The following is a 20,100-nucleotide window of genomic DNA, read 5'->3' as shown; positions in this document are numbered from 1 at the left end:
GTATCAATACAAATTAAGTTATCGTTTGTATTAGTAGACAATTAGAGAACTTTAATGAACATTTTCCCTACCTTCTTGGAAAATACAGTCAGAATTTCTTACTGTTTGGTTTCCATGGCTTCTTCAAATGACATACTACCATTTGCCACAATTTTATAACAATCATGTATGAGCTTTGGTCTCTCAAGTGTTAATGTAATAGAGAAAAAAACTTTGTACACTTACTACATATAAGTTTGTGTAATTATTTTATATTTATATTTGTATTCATCGGTCTTTAATAAAATATAAAAGTAATATATTTTTTAAAATCATTTTTTATAGGTATGTTCACATACGATGAATCTACAAAATTGTTTTGGTTTAATCCATCCTCTTTTGAAACTGAGGGTCAGTTCACTCTGATTGGCATAGTGCTGGGTCTGGCTATTTACAATAACTGTATACTGGATGTACATTTTCCCATGGTTGTCTACAGGAAGCTAATGGGGAAAAAAGGAACTTTTCGTGACCTAGGAGATTCTCACCCTGTAAGTCTGTAATTTTTTATTTTATGTTTAGATTTTATTTAAAAGCAAAACTAAAGTTTAATTTATGTAAAAAATTAGTTTTCATTTGAAACCATTTTTATTAATATTTATACCTAGTGAGATAAAGTCATTTTAATCTGTTGAAGTACCATGCACACTTAAAAACTCAAAGGGGAAATTTAGTATAACTGTCAGCAGGCAAGTTTTGTAGGATTGATTCTGTAGGAAAGAGTTTTGTTTTAACATGTCATTTTGGGTTTGGGGTTTTAGGGTTTTTTTTGTTTTTTGTTTTTTAATGAAGCCACATGAGATCGCCAGGTGAAATCAGAGCTGGTCTGGAGAAGGGGTTTTGTGGCTACACTTAGTACATCTGTTTCTGTTTCCACCCCCTCCCTCACTGTGAGAAACCTCTGAGGTTCTCTCATAGAGTACAGTGTAAAATCCATTGCTAAATTGACACTCTGGTTTTCTCAGCAGAGAATTGGACAGATCAGTATCTGTCAGTCTTTCTGTATCATAAACTATTTGGGGGACAGAGAGAATGCTTTCTATGCTTTAGTTCTAACTGTCAGGTTTTTTTTTTTTTTTCTCTTCCCTAGAAGAGGGATACAAATTACTGTATTTTATAGTACTGTGGTAACCTAATTTTTCATTTCTGGTTGTTAGGTCCTATATCAGAGTTTAAAAGATTTATTGGAATATGAAGGAAATGTGGAAGATGACATGATGATCACTTTCCAGATATCTCAGACAGACCTCTTTGGTAATCCCATGATGTATGATCTAAAGGAAAATGGTGATAAAATTCCAATTACGAATGAAAACAGGAAGGTAATAAGTGTTTTAATACCATCATTGTCTTTGTCTCTTTATTAACAGAGTTTTAAAGCATATATGCTTGTAATTTTTAAAGAAGTATCAAATACTTCATACAAAAACTCAAGAAATCCAGTAATCAAATTCCTGTAAATGAAATAGCCCATTTCCTAAATCTTGAATATAAGCTGGTATGAGAGCCTGTAGTTGGGCAATAAAGCCCCTTTTAAGAGAGAGGAAGGAGTAGGAGATAGTGAATGACATAGTGTGGCTATAAAAAAAAGCAAGAAATAGTGTGTTTCTGATACTAGACTCCACATGGGAGGGGAAACGGACATCATGATTAAGATCCTTCTCACCCAACAAGTGATCGTTATCTTTAGTGTATACACATACATATGTGACTTAAAAACGCTAGTGAAAAGTGCTGAGTCAGATAGGTTTTTTGTATCCATTCAGAAATGGGAATAATACAGAACATGACAGGAAAATTAAGATAATAAATAGTAAGCCTTAAAAAAATAGTTTCTAACAGCATATTGATAAAACATTCTCCAAGTTAGGATATAAAGTACATTTATCTTTTTATGATTTGATACAGTAGGTTATGTATCAAGTAAAACACCAGCATTTTTGCTGAACTGGATACAGTAGGCCCCTTCTCAAATATTATAGCATAGACAACATGAGGCTTCCTGGTTTGCTCAAATCAGGTACATTGCATCGTTAGCTTTTATAAATAGATGTATACAATTTAAATGTCTCTCTGTTTGCACACCTGGTTGAGGGATCTCAAAATTGTATTGAGGCTAGCTTTTATATTTAGTCTTGCTTAATATAATAACAAAATTGAAACTTATATGTATATTTAGTTTATGTACATGGCCTTTTTATAGTTCAATATTGGCTATTGCAGAGAGCTGTGAAATTGTTAAAGTTGCAGGCATACCTTGTTTTATTGTACTTTATTGCACTTCACAGATGTTGCTTTTTTTTTTTCATAAATGAGAAGGTTTATGACAACCCTGTCGAGCAAGTCTGTCAGCACCATTTTCAAACAGCATTTGCTCACTCTGAGTCTCTGTGTCACACTTGAGTAATTCAGACTTTTCAAACTTTTTCATCATTGTTATATTTGTTACGATCTGTGCTCAGTGATTATGACTCAAACCTCAAATGATGCTTAGCATTTTTTTGCAATGTATTTTTAAAATTAAGGTATGTACATTTTTTAAGGTATTCTGTATTACAAACTTAATAAACTACAGTGTAACATAATCATAACTTTTATATGCACTGGGAAGCCAAAAAATTCATTTGACTTACTTTATTTCAATACTCGCTTCATTGCGGTGGACTGAAACCAGATCCACAATATCTCTGAGGTATGCCTGTATTCCTTTGTATGTGTAAGGTTTGAATCTTTAAAAATATTCTTGATTGTTCTTCTTTGGGAAAATAAAAACAAAGGATATGCAGCCCAGTATCTTGTGTTTTATTTGTATAGCATATTATAAGAAGTTCTTGTGGTTAATGTTTTCTGCAGGAATTTGTCAATCTCTATTCTGACTACATTCTCAATAAATCAGTAGAAAAACAATTCAAAGCCTTTCGGAGAGGTTTTCATATGGTGACCAATGAGTCTCCCTTAAAGTATTTATTCAGACCAGAGGAAATTGAATTGCTTATATGTGGAAGCCGGGTAAGAAAGCAAAGTGTCTGCAAAAATATCCAATTGATTTATTGTTTGTAATGGTATGGTATATATATATTAAGACATATTTTCTTGAATTTTCAGAATCTAGATTTCCAAGCACTAGAAGAAACTACGGAATATGATGGTGGCTATACTAGGGACTCTGTTCTGATTAGGTGAGGTGCTTAATTCTTAAAAGGAAGATTTAATTCATCAAAGGGGTGTGTAGTATATGCATTAGAACTTCATCTCTCTAGGTGTTACTTACCAAGTTAGCAAACTCACGAATTCTCAGTCTGTAATATTAGAAAATGTATTTGTAATACAATCACCAGTGTATGATTGATTTCTTGAATGAAGTGTTTTATGTAAGTCACATGTTTTCTTCTGCATTTGGGATATAAAGTATCTAATATTCTTAGTGATTCTGATTAGCATGTGCTTACTGCTGGTTAGAAAATGAGAAAATAGAGCTACCATCTCTGAATATTTCTCCTTTCTTTTGAATTCTGTGTTTGTGAACTGTTATTCTCCACCCTGTATGAAGCACTTTTTGTGTGAAATGTTTCTTTACTTAATCGATATGATCACATGCCAAGATACATGTTAGTATGTGTTTTACCCCTGAAGAAACTGAGCCCCAGATTTTCTCAGCAAGACGGAGAGATTCCCAATCTTTTCTGCTTTCAAACAAATGCCCTTCCTACCGCACTATCTCCTTTTCTGTACTACACAATTCAGTCTTAAAAGATATAGGCTTCTTCCTCCCTTGTAGAGATTGGTAAAAGGGGACAAAGATGCTTTTTTGATGCCCCCTAGTGGGATAAGGTGGAAGAAATGCAAACATTAAGTTCCTAAAGTTCTGAAGTTCTAAAGGTTTTTTAATTTCTAGAAGGTAATTTTATTTGAAGTTAGATATTTGAATGAACGTAATTTTATTTCTAGCTTATAATAATGTAATTCTTACTTGATAACGTATCTTAAGATCACGTGTTAAGTGTGATTTGAAAGGCGAGTGAAGAGTTTTAGTAGCTTCCAGATCATTCACCATTTAATGGTATTCTAAAAATCTTTTTAAACAAAATTCAAACTTATTTTGTCAACATATATATCAAAATATTCATTAAATAGGATCTACAGCTAGTGGGAAATTGAAGACTTGGAATAGTTATTATAATACGAAGGAAAAATTGGCAATATTGGTATCTCGGTTGGTATTTATTTCATTTAAAGTATTCAGGATTCATTGAAGTGAAATGAATAAAAAAAACTTTGAAACTGTTTAATACATTTCAACTGAAAATTAGTAGCATAACATTGGTGTAATGTAAAATATCAATAGAAATATTTTAGTTTTTAATATTAAAAATAAAATTCTAGTACAACTTGCCACTAATAAGGTTAATGAAAATGAATTATTCAAAAAGTAACTATATGTAAAATGTGAACATTTAAAAGTCTAGCATTAATAAAAATAAAATGTGAAAATGTTGACTCTCAAGCAAGTTTTTGTGTATATGTTTTCCAGTTGCTGTTAAAGCTCTCCCTGATTTCATTTGACTACTGAGAGACTTAGAAGTATCTTTTTCAGTGGTCCTCCTTAATGTTTTTGGGTGAGAGGCAGGGACTACAGTTTCTTTTTAGTTGATAGTTTCTGTTTAAAAGGCTTGGTCAAATTCACATTTGATTATCGTCACTTCACAGTTAATGCGATTAATTTCATTTTATTTTTCAGTACTGTATCAGCCTTTTATTTCTAGATAAGCCTAACATAGCTTTGGCCTTTTAGTTTATATGTTGCTCTGTTTATTTTACTAACATTTTGTTAAGGTTTTTTGCTCTGTATTCATGAGGAATATTGACCTGTAATTTCTTTTTTTTTTTTTTAATACACATCAGGTTTTTGCTACTCTTATATAATGAGTTGAAAGGAGTACTGTTCCTCATTCTCAGAAATACTTGCATAAGATTGGTATTTTTTTCTCTTAAATATTTGCTCAAATTCACCAGTGACCCTATCTGGGCCTGGACATTTCTTTGTTGGAAGGTATTTTGTTTTGGGTTTTTTTTTTAAGAATTTTATTTTGAAAAAACTATAGATTTGTTGGACTTTTCTTTTATAATACAGGTTGGAGGGGCACCTGGGTGGCTCAGTCGGTCAAGTGTCTGCCTTCGGCTCAGGTCATGATCCCAGAGTCCTGGGATCAAGCCCCACATTGGGCTCTATCTGTCAAATAAATAAAGTCTTAGAAAAAAATAATAAAGTACGGGTTGGTCCCCTGTACCCTCCATCCACTTTCCCACAATGGTAACATTTTTGCGTTACTGTAGCACAGTATCAAATTCAGAAAATTGATACTGGTTCACTCTATAGACCATAGTCAGATTTCATCAGTTTTTCACACACTTATTTCTGTGTATTTGTGTTTCTGTGTATTTCCATCACATTATATAGATTTGCATAACCAGTATTATAATGATTGTGTACAACTCTTTGATCACCAGAAGGGTCCCTTTTGCTATCCTTTTTTTAGGCGCACTCATATTCCTCCAGCATGATTCTCTTGAGATCCATCAACTTTGTTACATGTATCGACAGCTCATTCCTTTTTATTGCTGCATAGTATTTTGTGACATAGATGCACCATATTCATTGTAACCTTTCAGCTGTTAAAGGACACTTGGATGTTGTCAGTATTTGGCTATTAGAAATAAAGCTACTAAACATTTAAGTAAAGATTTTTGCGAGAACTTGTTTTCATTTCTCTGGTATAAACACTCAGGAGTGCGATCCTAGGTCATATGATAAGTACATGTTTAGTTTTTTAAGAAACTGCCGAACTATTTTCCAGAGTTGCTATACCATTTTACATTTCCCTGGGTAATATATGAGTGATCCAATTTCTCCATATCATTGCTAGCATTTGGTGGTGTCAAAATTGTTAGCTTTATCCATTCTGCTAGGTATGTTGTAATGTCTTATTGTGTGGTAATTTGAATTATGCTTGATGGCAGCGATGAGGAATATCTTTTTGTGTACTTACTTGCCATCTGTATATTGTTTTTGATGAAATGTCTGTTTTTTATTTAATTGTTGAACTTTGAGTTCTTCATATATTCTAGTCCTTTTTGAGGTGGGTGGTTTGCAAATACATTCTCCTACTCTTGTGGCTAATCTTTCCATCTTAACAGAATCTTTTGCATGGCAGAAATTTTTAATTTTGTTGAGCTTTGATTTTTCCTTTTGTGGATCATGTTTTTGGTAAAGTCAGATATAAAACTCTTGGCCAGCCTCAGGTCCTGAAGATACATTCATTCTCTCTCTCTCTCTCTCTCTCTCTCTCTTTCCCTCTCCTCCTCCTCTTTCTTTTCCTAAAGTTTTTATAGTTTTACGTTTTATATTGAAGTCTTGGTCTATTTTGAGTTGATTTTTATATAATATATGAAATTTAAGTCAAGATTCACTTTTTTGCCTATGAATGTCCACTTGTTTCCATATAATTTATTGAAAAGGCTGTCTTTCCTTTACTGAATTATTTTTGCATCTTTGTCAAAAATCAGTTTATAATGTTTGTGTCAATTTTTTTCTGAAATCCCTGTGGTCTTCCCTTGATGTGTGTGCCTATCCATCCCTCTGCCAATACTGCACTGTCTGTTAGTACAGGTAAATGGTAAGCATTAACATCAGATAGAATGCTTATTCCTGTTTTAAATGAAAGATTTCTTGCCTTTTCCATATTTTAGCTACTCTTTGCTTTAACATATAAATTTCGTATTCACGTTGTCTATGCCTACTGAAAACCTTGGTAGAATTTTGATAGGAATTACACTAAGATCAAATTGGGAGAATTAACATTTTTATTATGTTGACTCTTCCAATCTGTGCATACAGTATAGCTCCCCATTTATTTAGGTCTTTTTTTTTTAATTTTAATTTTTATTTTTTTAAAGATTTTATTTATTTATTTGACAGACAGAGATCACAAGTAGGCAGAGAGGCAGGCAGAGAGGAGGGGGGGGGGAGAAGCACGCTCCATGCTGAGCAGAGAGCCTGATGTGGGGCTCGATCCCAGAACCCTGAGATCATGACCTGAGCCAAAGGCAGAGGCTTAACCCACTGAGCCACCCAGGCGCCCCTAGATCTTTTTTTTAAAATTCCTTTCATCAGCATTGTAATTTTCAGCACATAGATTCTGTACGTGTTTTGTTTGATTTATACCTAAGTATGTGGTATCCTTTGTGGTGATTGTAAATGGTATTGTATTTTTATTTTATTTTAATGGCATTGCATTGTATTTTTAATGTTGGTTTCCACATGTTGTTAGTATATAGAAATGTGGGTTTTGTTTTGTTTTGTTTTATTTTTTTAATATGTTGACCATTTATCTTTTGACCTTGCTGAACTCACCTTTAAAAGGTTTTTTGTTTTGTTTTGTTTTTTGAGACATCTTGGAGTTTTCTGTATAGACATTTGTGTATTCTGTAAATAAGGATAGTTACGCTTCTTTTTAAATTTGTATGCCTTTTATTTCTTTTTTCCTGCCTTATTATGCTGGCTAGAACTTTTACCGCTGTGCTGAATAAGAGTAGTAAAAGCAAGAGCCTTGACTTGTTTCCGAATTTAGGAGAAGGCATTTATCTTTATTAAGCTTGACATTAGTGTAGTTAGTGCTCTCTCTACAAATTCAAGGAGGTTCCCCATATACCTTGTTTGTTAAGTTTTATTGTGAATAGGCTTTTGGTTTTTGTCATTTGCTTTTTCTGCATCTGTTGATACAAGCATGATTTTTCTTTATCCTCTATTTGATATGGCACATTGCATTAATGGATTTTCCATTACTGAACCAGTGTTGCATATCTGAGTCATTTCCATTTAGTTCATTGTCATTGACTTGGTAATTGGTTAATGATTTTTGTGTCTAAGTTGATGAAAGATACTGGTCTGTAGTTTCTGTCTTTTTTTAATGTTGTCTTGGTCTGGTTTTAACATCAAGGTTAATTCTGGCCTCATAAAGAATTAGGAAGTGTTCTGTTTTCTAGGAGAGCTTGCGTTAAAGTGGTACTAATTCTTTCTTTTTTTTTCTTTTAAGATTTTATTAATTTATTTGACAGATCACAATTAGGCAGAGAGGCAGGCAGAGAGAGAGGGGAAGCAGGCTCTCTGCTGAGCAGAGAGCCTGATGTGGGGCTCGATCCCAGAACCCTGAGATCATGACCTGAGCTGAAGGCAGAGGCTTAAACCACTGAGCCACCCAGGCACCCCAGTACTAATTATTTCTTAAATGTTTCATGGAGTTCTCCCAAGAAACCATCTGGGCCTAGAATTTCCTTTTTGTGGAGGATATTAGTTTCAAATTCAACTTCTTCAATGTTTATAAGATTATTAAAATTGTCTTTCATATTCGGTGGGTGGTGGTAATTTGTGTTGTTCAAGGAGTTGATCCACTTTATTAAGGTAGTCAAATTTATGTGTGCAGAGTTCATAATATTCCATTTTTATCTGTTTGATGTCTGCAGATCTGAACTATCATACCCTTCTTTATTCCTCATAGTGGTAATTTGTGGGGTTTTTTTTTCCCTTTTTTAAACTTGTTAGTCTTGCTTGAGAGGTTTGTTGAAATTACTGATTATATTGAAAAGCCAGCTTTTTATTTCTCTGTTCTCTTCCTGTTTTTAATTTCATTGATTTCTGTTCTTTATTAGTTCCTTCCTTGTTTTGGTTTATTTGCTCTTCTTAGTCTAGGTTACTGAGGATAGAAATTGATTGATTTGAGACCTTTCCTCTTTCCTAATGTCACCATTTAGTGCTTTAAATATTATTCTCATCCTTGCTTTAGCTATATCCCATATCTTTATATGTTATATTTTCATTTTTTTCATATGTATGTATTTTTTAAGAATTATTTTGAGACTTTCTCTTTGTAATTTAAACAAAATTATATTGTTGAATTTCCAGGGTTTTTGGCTATCTTCCTCATCTCTGTTACTGAAAACTAGAAAGTTTGACTCTTATAATCAGAGAACTTAACTCTTCCTGACTCCTCTAATACTTTTGAATTTGTGTATTCTCTGTTGGTGGGTGGAATGTTCTATAAATGTTGATTTAGATTCTGTTTGTTGATGACTTTGCAGATTACTGATTTGTATTTCTATCAGTTGCTCAGAGAGAGGGGTGTTGAATGCTCCATAATGGTGGATGTGTCCATTCCTCCTTTCAGCTCTATCAGTTTTTACTTTATTTTGAAGATCTTTTGATTGGTACATACACTTTGAGCCTCAGTATGTCTTTTTGGTGGATTGATCCTTTATAATTATGTGATGTGCCTCTCTGTCTCTGCTGATTTTTTTCCTCCAAAATCTACTCATCTCATCTATTAATCTTCTTTAACACTTTTTTTAAATTAAACTTTATTGTGGAAATAATTATAGATTGGGATACAGTTGTAACCATTTTTCCCTCAGTGGCAAATTTTTATAAAGTATTAGTACAGTATCACAAGTAGGATGCAGTCAAGATACAGAAAAATTCTATCACTACAAGAATTCCTCCTCTTGTTGCTCTTATATAGGCAGTCACACCTATATATCCATACCTTTACCCTATCCCTAACCCCACTCTATTCCCTTATCCCTGACAACCACCCATCTGTTCTGTATTTCTTTAATTTTGTCATTTCAAGAATGTTGTATTAAGTGAATCACATATATGTCACCTTTTGGGATTAGATTTTTTGACTCAGCCTTGACAATTACCCACATTTTTTTCCACAAATCAATAGTTTGTTTCTTTTTATTGATGAGTAGTATTTATTCCTTGATATGGATTCATCAGTCTTTTTAACCATTTGCCTATTAAAGACTTCATGGTTGTTCCTAGTTTGGAGCTATTACGAATAAAATTGCTATGAATAATCATGCACAGTTTTTTAGCTAAACACAAGTTTTCATTTCTCTGATAAATGGCAAGAGTGCGCTTGATTGTTTTTTACTGTTGAATTTGAGAGTTCTTTGCATAGTCTAGATACACTACTTTATCTTTCCTCCAATAAATTACTTTTTCATATATGCCAGAAATCAGCTGAGCATATTTCTGTAGGTCTCTTCTGATATTTATCTCCTCCTCCTCTTATCTCTGTCAGGATTTGCTTCATGTATTTTGAGGCTTTGTCATTTAGTATTACCTTTTTTTTGTCTTTTTTTCTTTTTTGTACGTACCCATTTGGAGTCATTATGTCTTTTTATTATTATGTAAGGTCCCTCCTTATGATTTGTAATTTTCTTTGCTCTGAATCTAATATGAATACACCATTCTTGTTTTGTTTTAATGTTTGCCTGGTATCTTTCTCTGTTTTGCTTTCAACCAGTCTGTTGCTGAATTTGAAATGAATTTAGAAACAGTTTATGGTTCTTTTTTTTTTTTCATCCACTTTGTCAGTCTGCCTTATAATTAGTATATTTAGACAGTTCATGTTTAAGGTAATTATTGATACATTAGGGTTTATGTCTACCATTTTGTATTTTCTTTTTTTTTTTTTAAAGATTTTATTTATTTATTTGTCAGAGAGAGAGTACACACAAGTAGGCAGAGAGGCAGGCAGAGGCAGCGAGAGAAGCAGGCTCCCTGCTGAGCAAGGAGCCCGGTGTGGGACTCGATCCCAGGACCCTGGGATCATGACCTGAGCCGAAGGCAGCGGCTTAACCAACTGAGCCACCCAGGCGTCCCCCATTTTGTATTTTCTGTTTCTGTCTTTATGATTGCTTGTTTCTATCTTTTTGCCTTCCGTGGGTTATTTAATTACTCATACTTTTTTTTTTTTTTTTGGGCACACTCTTGATTTATATTTAGCATTTTTTGGGTTGTATTGTTCAGTATAGTGTTATTCCTGGTTGCTCTGTACATTTGTGAGAGTGGATCAACACCTCTTCCAGTGAAGTATGGAAACCTTGCTTCCATTTGGATTTCTTTTTTTTTTTCTCTTTTTTGTTTTTTAAAGATTTTATTTATTTATTTATTTATTTATTTTTTAAGATTTTATTTATTTATTTAACAGAGATCATAAGTAGGCAGAGAGGCAGGCTCCTCGCTGAGCAGAGAGCCCGATGGTGGGGCTCTATCCCAGGACCCTGGGATCATGACCTGAGCCGAAGGCAGAGGCTTTAACCCACTGAGCCACCCAGGCAGCCCAGATTTTATTTATTTATTTGAGAGTGAGCAAACATGAGAGGGGAGAGGGTCAGAGGGAGCACAGACTCCCCACTGAGCAGGTAGCCTGGTGCAGGACTCGATCCCGGGACTCTGGGACCATGACCTGAGCCAAAGGCAGTTGCTTAACCGACTGAGCTACCGAGGCACCCCCCATTTTGATTTCTTTCCCCACTTTTAAATATTGTCTGGAATATTAATGCTGTTATGATTTTTGTATCAGTCATCACACAGGATTTACAAAATTGATGAGAATGGTAGTCTGTCGTATATACCTATGTTTCTGCTATTTCCATTCTTTTTTCCATTTGCTTTAAGAGTCCCATCTTTTATTACTCCTTTTAATCATTCTTAAAAGGTCTGGTAATGACAAATTCTTTTAGTTTTCCTTTATCTGGTGATATCTTTATTTTCCCTTTATTGCTGAAGAGTAATTTTGTTATGCCATTTGGGATTTGTTCAGCTTCTTGAATTTGTGGGTTTGTTTTTTGCCCAACATGAAAGTTTTTGGCCATTATTTCTTCAAATACTTTTTCAGTCCGCGCTCTTTCTTTTCTTTCTTTCTGTGCCTCTAGTGCCAGTGTTTAGTCATTTGTCATTGTTCCACAGGTACCTGAGACTCTGATTTGTTTTTGGTTTTTTTTGTTTTCCAGTTTTCTCTCTTGTTCAGTTTTTTATCCTCTGTCATCTCTATTACTGAGCCCATCCAGTATTTTTCTCTTACCCTGTGTTTTTCAAGTCCATAATTTATGTTTGGCTCTTTTTTTTTTTTTTTTTTTTTTAAAGTTAGAACTTCTGTTTCTTTCTTGGGATTTCCTATTTCATTTGTGAAACAATAGGACTTAAAATTGTAGAATCATTTTTATGATGACAGCATTAGAATCCTTGTAGATTTTATTTGTTTATTTGAGAGAGAGAGCACAGGAGAAGAGGGAGAAACAGACTCTGCCTGAGCAGAGAGCCCAATGTGGGGTCTCAGTCCCAGGACTCAGATCATGAACTGAGCCGAAGGCAGATGTTTAACTGGCTGAGCCACCCAGGCACCCCAATTCCAACATCTTACTCATCCCAGTATTGACACCACTTGATTTTCTTTCCTTCGTATTATAGTTTTGCATGGTGTCCTGGGCATTGTGTCTGTTAGGAGATTCTGGGTCCTGTTTACACTTTTTTACTTTAGCAGGCAGTCATCCTATTCATACTATTCAAGTGTAGCATGCAGGTGCTGGCATACTTTTTGTGGGTTGTAGTTCCAGTGACAAATTTTAGTTTTCAGAGCTTTTGTGGCACTGTTCTGCTCTGCTTTATTTATCTCATTCCATGAGGGCTCCCTGTGGTCCATGATGGTGTTGCTTGAGGGAGGTGAAATTAACAGCTTCCCCAGGCTGAGTTGCACGTGTATCAAGCCCGTAGGGCTGAAAAGCTCTTCTGGGCTCTGTGCGTATTATAGCAGGATCCCCCTTGCTGGTGCTGATGGCCATTCAGTGTCTGTGGACTAGGAGGGACTCTAAGGCTCCACAAGAAGGGGACCACTTCCCAGGCCAGCACCTCTTGTGGCAGAAATCCCCTGTCAACTGTGTCTCTGGGTTGAGAAGGAGACTCTCAGGCATCGCTTCTTTTCTTGATTCAATTTAAGTTTTTTATCTTCTGTTTCTGTTATATTATCATTGTGCTTATTTATCCTATGGTTCCTCTAGATTAAGTTTTGCTTCCTCAATTTGACATTACTTATTTTATTTCCAGTTATTCCCTAGTTCTGTCATATCTTCCAGAATCCTTTTTCATAAATTCTGAAATTTTTCTAAATTTTTGTCAGAAATTTTCTTTCTAAGTTAGTTGTCTTTTCATAGCCTCTACTGTTATTTAAAAATTTTTAGCTTCACTTGAATTTTGTTTACAATTTTCATGTGTTTTATTGGCAGATCTTCTCGATGTAATCTTATTCTCTATAGAGTTATCATTCCTATGCGCACATACACATATTATTCCTCTCTAGTAACTCTTAGTGTTTGTGATCTTTTCTGGTGTGCTTTTTAAGTGAGAAGAGTTTTCTCATATTTGGAAAAGGGAGAGATAGGCCAGGGCAGATTTTTCATGCTTCAGCTCTATGCATTTTATTTTTGCAAAATGACTTAAGAAAAAAGAAAAGTACATTTATTTGAGTTTTTCTTGGCCTTTTTATTCTTGATTTGGTGAATTTGGACCTTATTTCCAGCAGTTTCTCCTCAGTTTCAGAAAGGAATTTTGGTGTTCAAGGGCTTTAAGGGCCCAGAGCTTCTACTGTATACTGTATCATGATCTCCTGCATTTGCCTACAAATTGTATAACTCTCTTTTAGCTGTCTTCTCAAATTGTCCTGCGCTTTCCAGTGGATTGGTGGTTTTGAGGTTCCCTTGCTCCCAGGGCTGTAAGAAACCCAGTTGCCTTCCTTTTGCATCCTCACCCACTGACACGGATACCAACCAGGTGTTCCAGCTGTTAGTGGTGTGTTCCTATTCATTTACATGGAAGGATTTGTGGGGGGATGTCTTGTCACCTAGTTTTGAAGGTGTTATCTATAGGTCTTCCATTTTCCCATCCAATTAGCTCTGGTTTTACAGGAGAGAGTAGGAAGATTCAAAAGAAAAGCAAAAACAAAATAACTGTCACTGCTACCATCATCTTTCCCACACCTCTTAATCTGTATTTCTTCTTTCATATCTATTAGTATCCTTATCTGAATCCATTGTTTCCCTGGGGCTTGCAAAATGGTGATTTGGAAAAAAAAATTTCTTCTGTTAATTCTACATATATACCTGGTGTTCTTTTTCCTCATCGGTGGTTGTTACTTGATTACTGTGTAAAACAGTTTTACTGAAAAGGCACAATAAAATGTAATTAAATATTTTAGAGTAAGGAGTTAATGTAATAATTTGAGTAGTAACAGTTGAGTTTGGATTTTAGTTGTGTTTTTTTTTGTTTTGTTTTGTTTTGTTTTTTGCCTCTTTCTGGATATTGTTTTGAACTCATAGATTTTTATATATTGAGCGTGTTTCACAGTCATTATTCTTAGTGATATTCATATTGCTTAGTCTTGGTATGCTTCTAACATCACTTCATTTTTCATTTTGAAGTTTTTAGCTCACCTTGAGCGTTTTTAACTCTAGGCCTGAAATAAGCCGTTTTTAGAAGAAATTCTTGGGGGAATGGCATCTTTAAAAGTCAACTTAGGGCTCAAGGTGTGACCGTTGTTATTAAACGTTAGTTAGTGCATACAGACTTTTTCTAGGGGACGGAGGAGGAATTTTCATTGTATCCTGGAAATCACCTCATTTCAAGGTGGAGAGATCTTCCGTCTTCTTCTGTATGGCTGACTACTGTTATTGTGTGAAAGCAGTATAGATTATTAATATTCCTGGACATAGTGTTTATTTCCAGCATTTTGCTACGAGAAGTAATGTCACAGTGAATCATCTCATACCTGGATTATTCCATACATACGTGTTACAGATATATACTTTTTTTCTTGTTCTTTTGTGTTCTCTATGTCCCTACTAGAAATTTTGGTCATTCCTTTGGTCACCATGTAAGTTAACCTTCTGTTTCCAAATTTATTTTGCATATTTCTTGAGTATATTCGAGTATTGTCATTTCTGTTCCAGATGTTTTCATTTCTGAGTTTTGTATTTCTGATTAATGGTGTTCTTTTTGATCTGCTGTTGCATTTTCTCTTCATGTTGGAATATATGTGATTTTCCATTTTTCATGACTGAATTTTTCAAGTATACTTTATTCTGCTAGACAATTTAGCTTCTTATTTATTTGCTGAACTTGTTTCATAATATCTTTATTTGGATTTTGGAATTCTGTTTCTCCCATTTGTGTTTCTGTTGGTTGAGGTTTTCCTGGACCTGCTATTGGTAGATCTCATGGTACAGTGGGGAGAAGTTTGGGTGGCATTAGTGATCTCTTGATTGAATGGGTCCCTCTTTTGTTTTTATGGTAACAGCAGTTTCTTTAATATATGGCTATGTGGCCTAGCACCTTCTGATTCTTCAACTCCATCTTGTTTAATTAAGGCCTGAATCTTTCATTAGCTGCCTCCATTCCATTACAGCCAGAAGCTACTTTCAGGAGACACCTCTGCCTCCCAGGGTACTCCCCATCACTTGCAGGCATCATGCCTATCTGTCATTTTTTTAAAAAAATTAACATATAATGTATTATTTGCTTCAGAGGTACAGGTCTGTGAATCATCAGTCTTAGACAATTCACAGCATTCGCCATAGCACATACCCTCCCCAATGTCCATAACCCAGCCACCCTGTCCCTTACCCCCTCACCTCCTAGCAACCCTCAGTTTGTTTCCTGAGATTAAGAGTCTGTTATGGTTTGTCTCCCTCCCCGGTCCCATCTTGTTTCATTTTTTCCCTCCCTACCCACCACATTCCCCCACCCTGCCTCTCAGATTCCTCATATCAGAGATATCATATGATAATTGTCTTTCTCTGATTGACTTATTTCGCTTAGCTTAATACCCTCTAATTCCATCCATGTTGTTGCAAATGGCAGGGATTCGGGGTTTTTTTTAATGACTGTATAGTATTCCACTGTATATGTATTTATACACACCACTTCTTCTTTATCCATTCATCTGTTGATGGACATCTAGGTTCTTTCCATAGTTTGGCTGTTGTGAACATTGCTGCTATAAACTTTCGGGTGCATGTGCCCCTTCAGATCAGTGCATTTATATCTTCAGGGTAGATACCCAGTCGTGCGATTGTGGAGTTGTAGGGTAGCTCTATTTTCAACTTATTGAGGAACCTCCATAGTGTTCTCCATATTGGCTGCACCAGTTTGCATTCCCACCAACAGTGTAGGAGGGGTTCCCCTTTCTCCACTTCCTTGCCAACATCTGTTGTTTCCTGAATTGTTAATTTTAGCCATTCTGACTGGTGTGAGGTGGTATTTCACTGTGGTTTTGATTCTACCTGTCATTTCTACCCTGGTACTTTTCCAGGGCCCGCCCTTTTAGCCCCCCCATTGCTCTTACCTTTCTTTAGCAGTTCACTCTTGAGGTGGGGGTTTGCCCAGGGTGAAGTCTGACCCATACTATTCTGCACACCCCTGTCTTCTGTATTGCTCTTGTAGGACTGTGATAATTTGGGCTCAGGTGTTCATACTCTCAACTTACATGTCACTTGGGAGTTTGCTATTCTGTTTTCCTAGTTTTAATCTAAACTTAGGTTATGGGTGTTTCTATCAGATTCCCTTTTTTGATCTGCATAGGTTTTAGGAGATGTGAATGGGGTGTGATCCATGAACCTATCACTTAGGGAGAAATGCAGAAGTTTTTTTCTTCATTTTCAGTTTTCTAAATAGTTGCATTCCTAATTCAGAATTTTAATATAGAACATAGCACTTATAGGAAGAGAAGAATTTCATTCAGTAAGTGTTTTCATTGTCTAAACTAGTAGTAACCCCAATATTTTAAATTCTAATTTTAAATTCTAGAGAGAACCAAATAAATAAATAAATAATGTAGACAGACTGGTCAAGGTACCCTTCTATCTGCCTTTTCAGGTGTGGGTGGTTTAGTTAGGCTTCAGAGCACTCCTATAGTGACTTGATTACTACCCATTTGCAGGGGAACTGTTCTGCCCTGACAGAGAGCGCTGGGCCATAGGAGACTTTTTTCTTGTCAGCCACCCAATAGGAATGATCTAGACTGTGGAATGATTTTAATTCTTCCTGAAAGATGCACCTGCAAATTCCATGTCTAATTTCCTGTTGTTATGATGTAGTTCTTTATTGTGTTCTCCAGGTGAATGGGAGGTTTGCAGGAACTGAGGAGGGTGTTAGAATATCAGGAGAAAGAAGTGGGAGGACATTGAAGGAGAGCCAAGAAGTCTATTAAGCTGCTAACCCTGTCAGAAGTATTGGCATTATACCAATAAAAATGCCCACATTTTAATATAGAAATTGTATACTGGAATACAAGGATATCAAAAACTAGAATTATAATTACACATGTAGGAAGTGTGATGTTCTCTGCCAAGATTCTGGAAAGAGCTTTTCAAATAAATGTTAAAATGTATTCTTTTCTTGAAATTTTTTGAGCTGAGAATTAGTGCATATTTTTAAATTTATGGATACCTCATTATTCATACACGTACGCCAAGATTGCTCTTAATGAACTGTATTTTGTTTTTAGAGTGACTCTAACAAGCATCATTATAACAACATGACTTTTATCATGTAGATTTTAGGAATGTCAGGGACTAAATCATTGCATATAGCAGAAATACCAGAATTATCCCCATCCCTACTTCCACAGCCCACAAAATCAAAAGTGTTCTGGTTTATATAAAAAATTGTGCCTTTGTATTCCTACTACTACACGTGTGTCTGTGTGTATGTGTATGTGTTTTTATTTTGTCCTTAATTGGTATCACCTCCCTCCCTCCAATCTCATATTTTCAATATTTATAGGATTTGAGTTTTGGATTTTGTCTTTTATTCCTGATTATATTGTATGAGTATACCATAGTTTACATAATTATTTCCTGTTATAGGACACTTCAGTTTACCAGTTATTACTGTTCTAGATAATGTAGCCATGAACTATGCCTTTAAGTGTTTCCGTAAGATAAATTTGCATCAGTAATTTGTAGATCCTTGATCACCAGGAATGAATATTTAGGGTTTCTGATACTAATTTCCAGGTTATCTCCATAATACAGTTTTAATAAGTCATAAACTTAAATTAGTACTAGTTATAAATGAATGCCAAACTAAAATCAGTATTCTACCTTTTCTCATTAGGGAGTTCTGGGAAATCGTTCATTCATTTACAGATGAGCAGAAAAGACTTTTCTTGCAGTTTACAACAGGTACAGACAGAGCACCTGTGGGTGGACTAGGAAAATTAAAGATGATTATAGCCAAAAATGGCCCAGACACAGAAAGGTAATTATTAAATTGTGACTGTATACCGAGAACCTTACATTCCATATCACACACATGGGAACTGTCGGGAGCTTCTGAGCACTTCTAACAGTTTTATGTGGAACTCTCCAAATCACATGAACTGGTAATTCAGAGAAAATTTTGCTGCTTTTGTTTGAAGAAATTTTTAAAACACTGGCCTAGTTCAAAGCTATTAAAGGGCTCACTTGATTTTGAATTTTGCAAAGTGATATGATTCAGTTTTTCAGAATTTTTTAAATTGAAAGCGGTATTATGTAATCTATTTAAGAATGGTTAAATTGAGTCTCAGAAAATTGTTCAGCACTAGATTTCATAATCTTAACATTTGAATCAAGTTTCATGATCTTGTTCTTTCTTCATTGTATAAGTTAATGTTTTTGTGAGTAAGGATCTTACGTGAACAGTAGCATATTTAAGGGTTTAAATATATAGAACCATTTCTATTAGTATTCCACATTATTTGATGCATAATGGCTTTAATGTAACTTTACATATATTTGTTATTAAGTCACTTATATGCTCATATTGCCAAGAATATTTCTAGCTGGCATTAAAGAACATAGACTTTGAAATCTTAAAAGCCAGGTTTGAGTATTATCTTCATCCTAGAGTAAATTAACTTCTTAGTGATGTCAGCTCTGTAGTGGGGATAATGATAGGTTTATTTTGAGAAGATAAAGTTAAATGAGATCAATAAAATATAAATTAAACAATATCTGGTATGTCATAATGACTCAGTGGATACAATATGTTATCATCAGTCATCATCATCATCATTAGGATTGAATAATAAGATAAAAACAACTGATATTTGGTAGTTGCATAGGAAAAACAAAAAGTTTATGAGTTGCATTAATGTGTACCCTGCATTGCAAACCATCTCAACTATACATACCATCTAAAAGTAGGGGTTTTTTAGTGCTGAGTATATTCTCCGTGATTTATTTTCCTATTTTCCCCTATTCTCTCTGTTTAGGTTACCTACATCTCATACTTGCTTTAACGTCCTTTTACTGCCGGAATATTCAAGCAAAGAAAAACTTAAAGAAAGATTGCTGAAGGCCATCACTTATGCCAAAGGATTTGGCATGCTGTAAAAAAAAAAAGAAGAAGAAGAAAAGAAAAATGGAAAAAAAGGAAAAGAAAAATTTAAAATTTTAATAATTATAACAAGAGGGATGAATTTGGTGGTGATAATGTCCCAGTACAAAAAGGCTGTAAGATAGTGAACCACAGTAGTCACCTTATGTCTGTGCCTCCCTTCTTTATTGGGGATATGTGGGCTGGAACAGCAGATTTCAGCTACTTATATGAACAAATCCTTTATTATTATTATTATTTTTTTTTTTTGCGTGAAAGTGTTACTTATTCTTTCACTTGTATGTACAGAGAGGTTTTTCTGAATATTTATTTTAAGGGTTAAATCACTTTTGCTTGTGTTTATTACTGCTTGAGGTTGAGCCTTTTTGAGTATTTAAAAAATATATACCAACAAAACTACTCTCCCAAGGAAAATATTGCCACCATTTGTAGACTGTGTAACCTTCAACTATGTGCTATTTTCGTCCCTGTATCTAACTCAAATCAGGAACTGTGTTTTTTTTTTTTTTTTAAACAATTTGCTTTGAAACTTGAAGTCTTGAAAACAGTGTGATGCAATTGCTGCTGTTCTAGTCCCCAAAGAGTTTTCTGTGCAAAATCTTGAAATCAATAAAGATGGAAGGGAGAACTTGGAATGTTTTAACTGCAGCCCTCAGAACTTTACTTTAGTAACAGCACAACAAATTAAAAACAACTCATGCCACAGTATGTCGTCTTCATGTGTCTTGCAATGAACTGTTTCAGTAGCCAATCCTCTTTTTTAGTATATGAAAGGACAGGGA

General features: G+C 34.7%; 1 protein-coding gene across 5 annotated transcripts in view; it reads left to right on the top strand.

The window, feature by feature from the left end:
• Nucleotides 1–19,827, top strand: part of UBE3A (ubiquitin protein ligase E3A) — a 91,833-nt gene extending 72,006 nt beyond the window's left edge. For all 5 annotated transcript variants that reach the window (XM_080807561.1, XM_080807559.1, XM_080807560.1 and 2 more), the window contains 6 exons: nt 325–530; nt 1,197–1,361; nt 2,893–3,048; nt 3,145–3,218; nt 18,053–18,196; nt 19,194–19,827. In XM_080807561.1, coding sequence (XP_080663687.1) covers nt 325–530; nt 1,197–1,361; nt 2,893–3,048; nt 3,145–3,218; nt 18,053–18,196; nt 19,194–19,314 — 866 coding nt within the window. In that variant the 3' untranslated portion in view covers nt 19,315–19,827. The remainder of the gene's footprint in view (nt 1–324; nt 531–1,196; nt 1,362–2,892; nt 3,049–3,144; nt 3,219–18,052; nt 18,197–19,193) is intronic.
• Nucleotides 19,828–20,100: the final 273 nt, after the last annotated feature.

Source organism: Martes martes (assembly GCF_963455335.1).
Source record: "Martes martes genome assembly, chromosome: 7".
Taxonomy (NCBI): Eukaryota; Metazoa; Chordata; class Mammalia; order Carnivora; family Mustelidae; genus Martes; species Martes martes.
The sequence above is the reverse complement of the archived record's forward strand: the minus strand, read 5'-3'. Positions and strand labels throughout refer to the sequence as shown.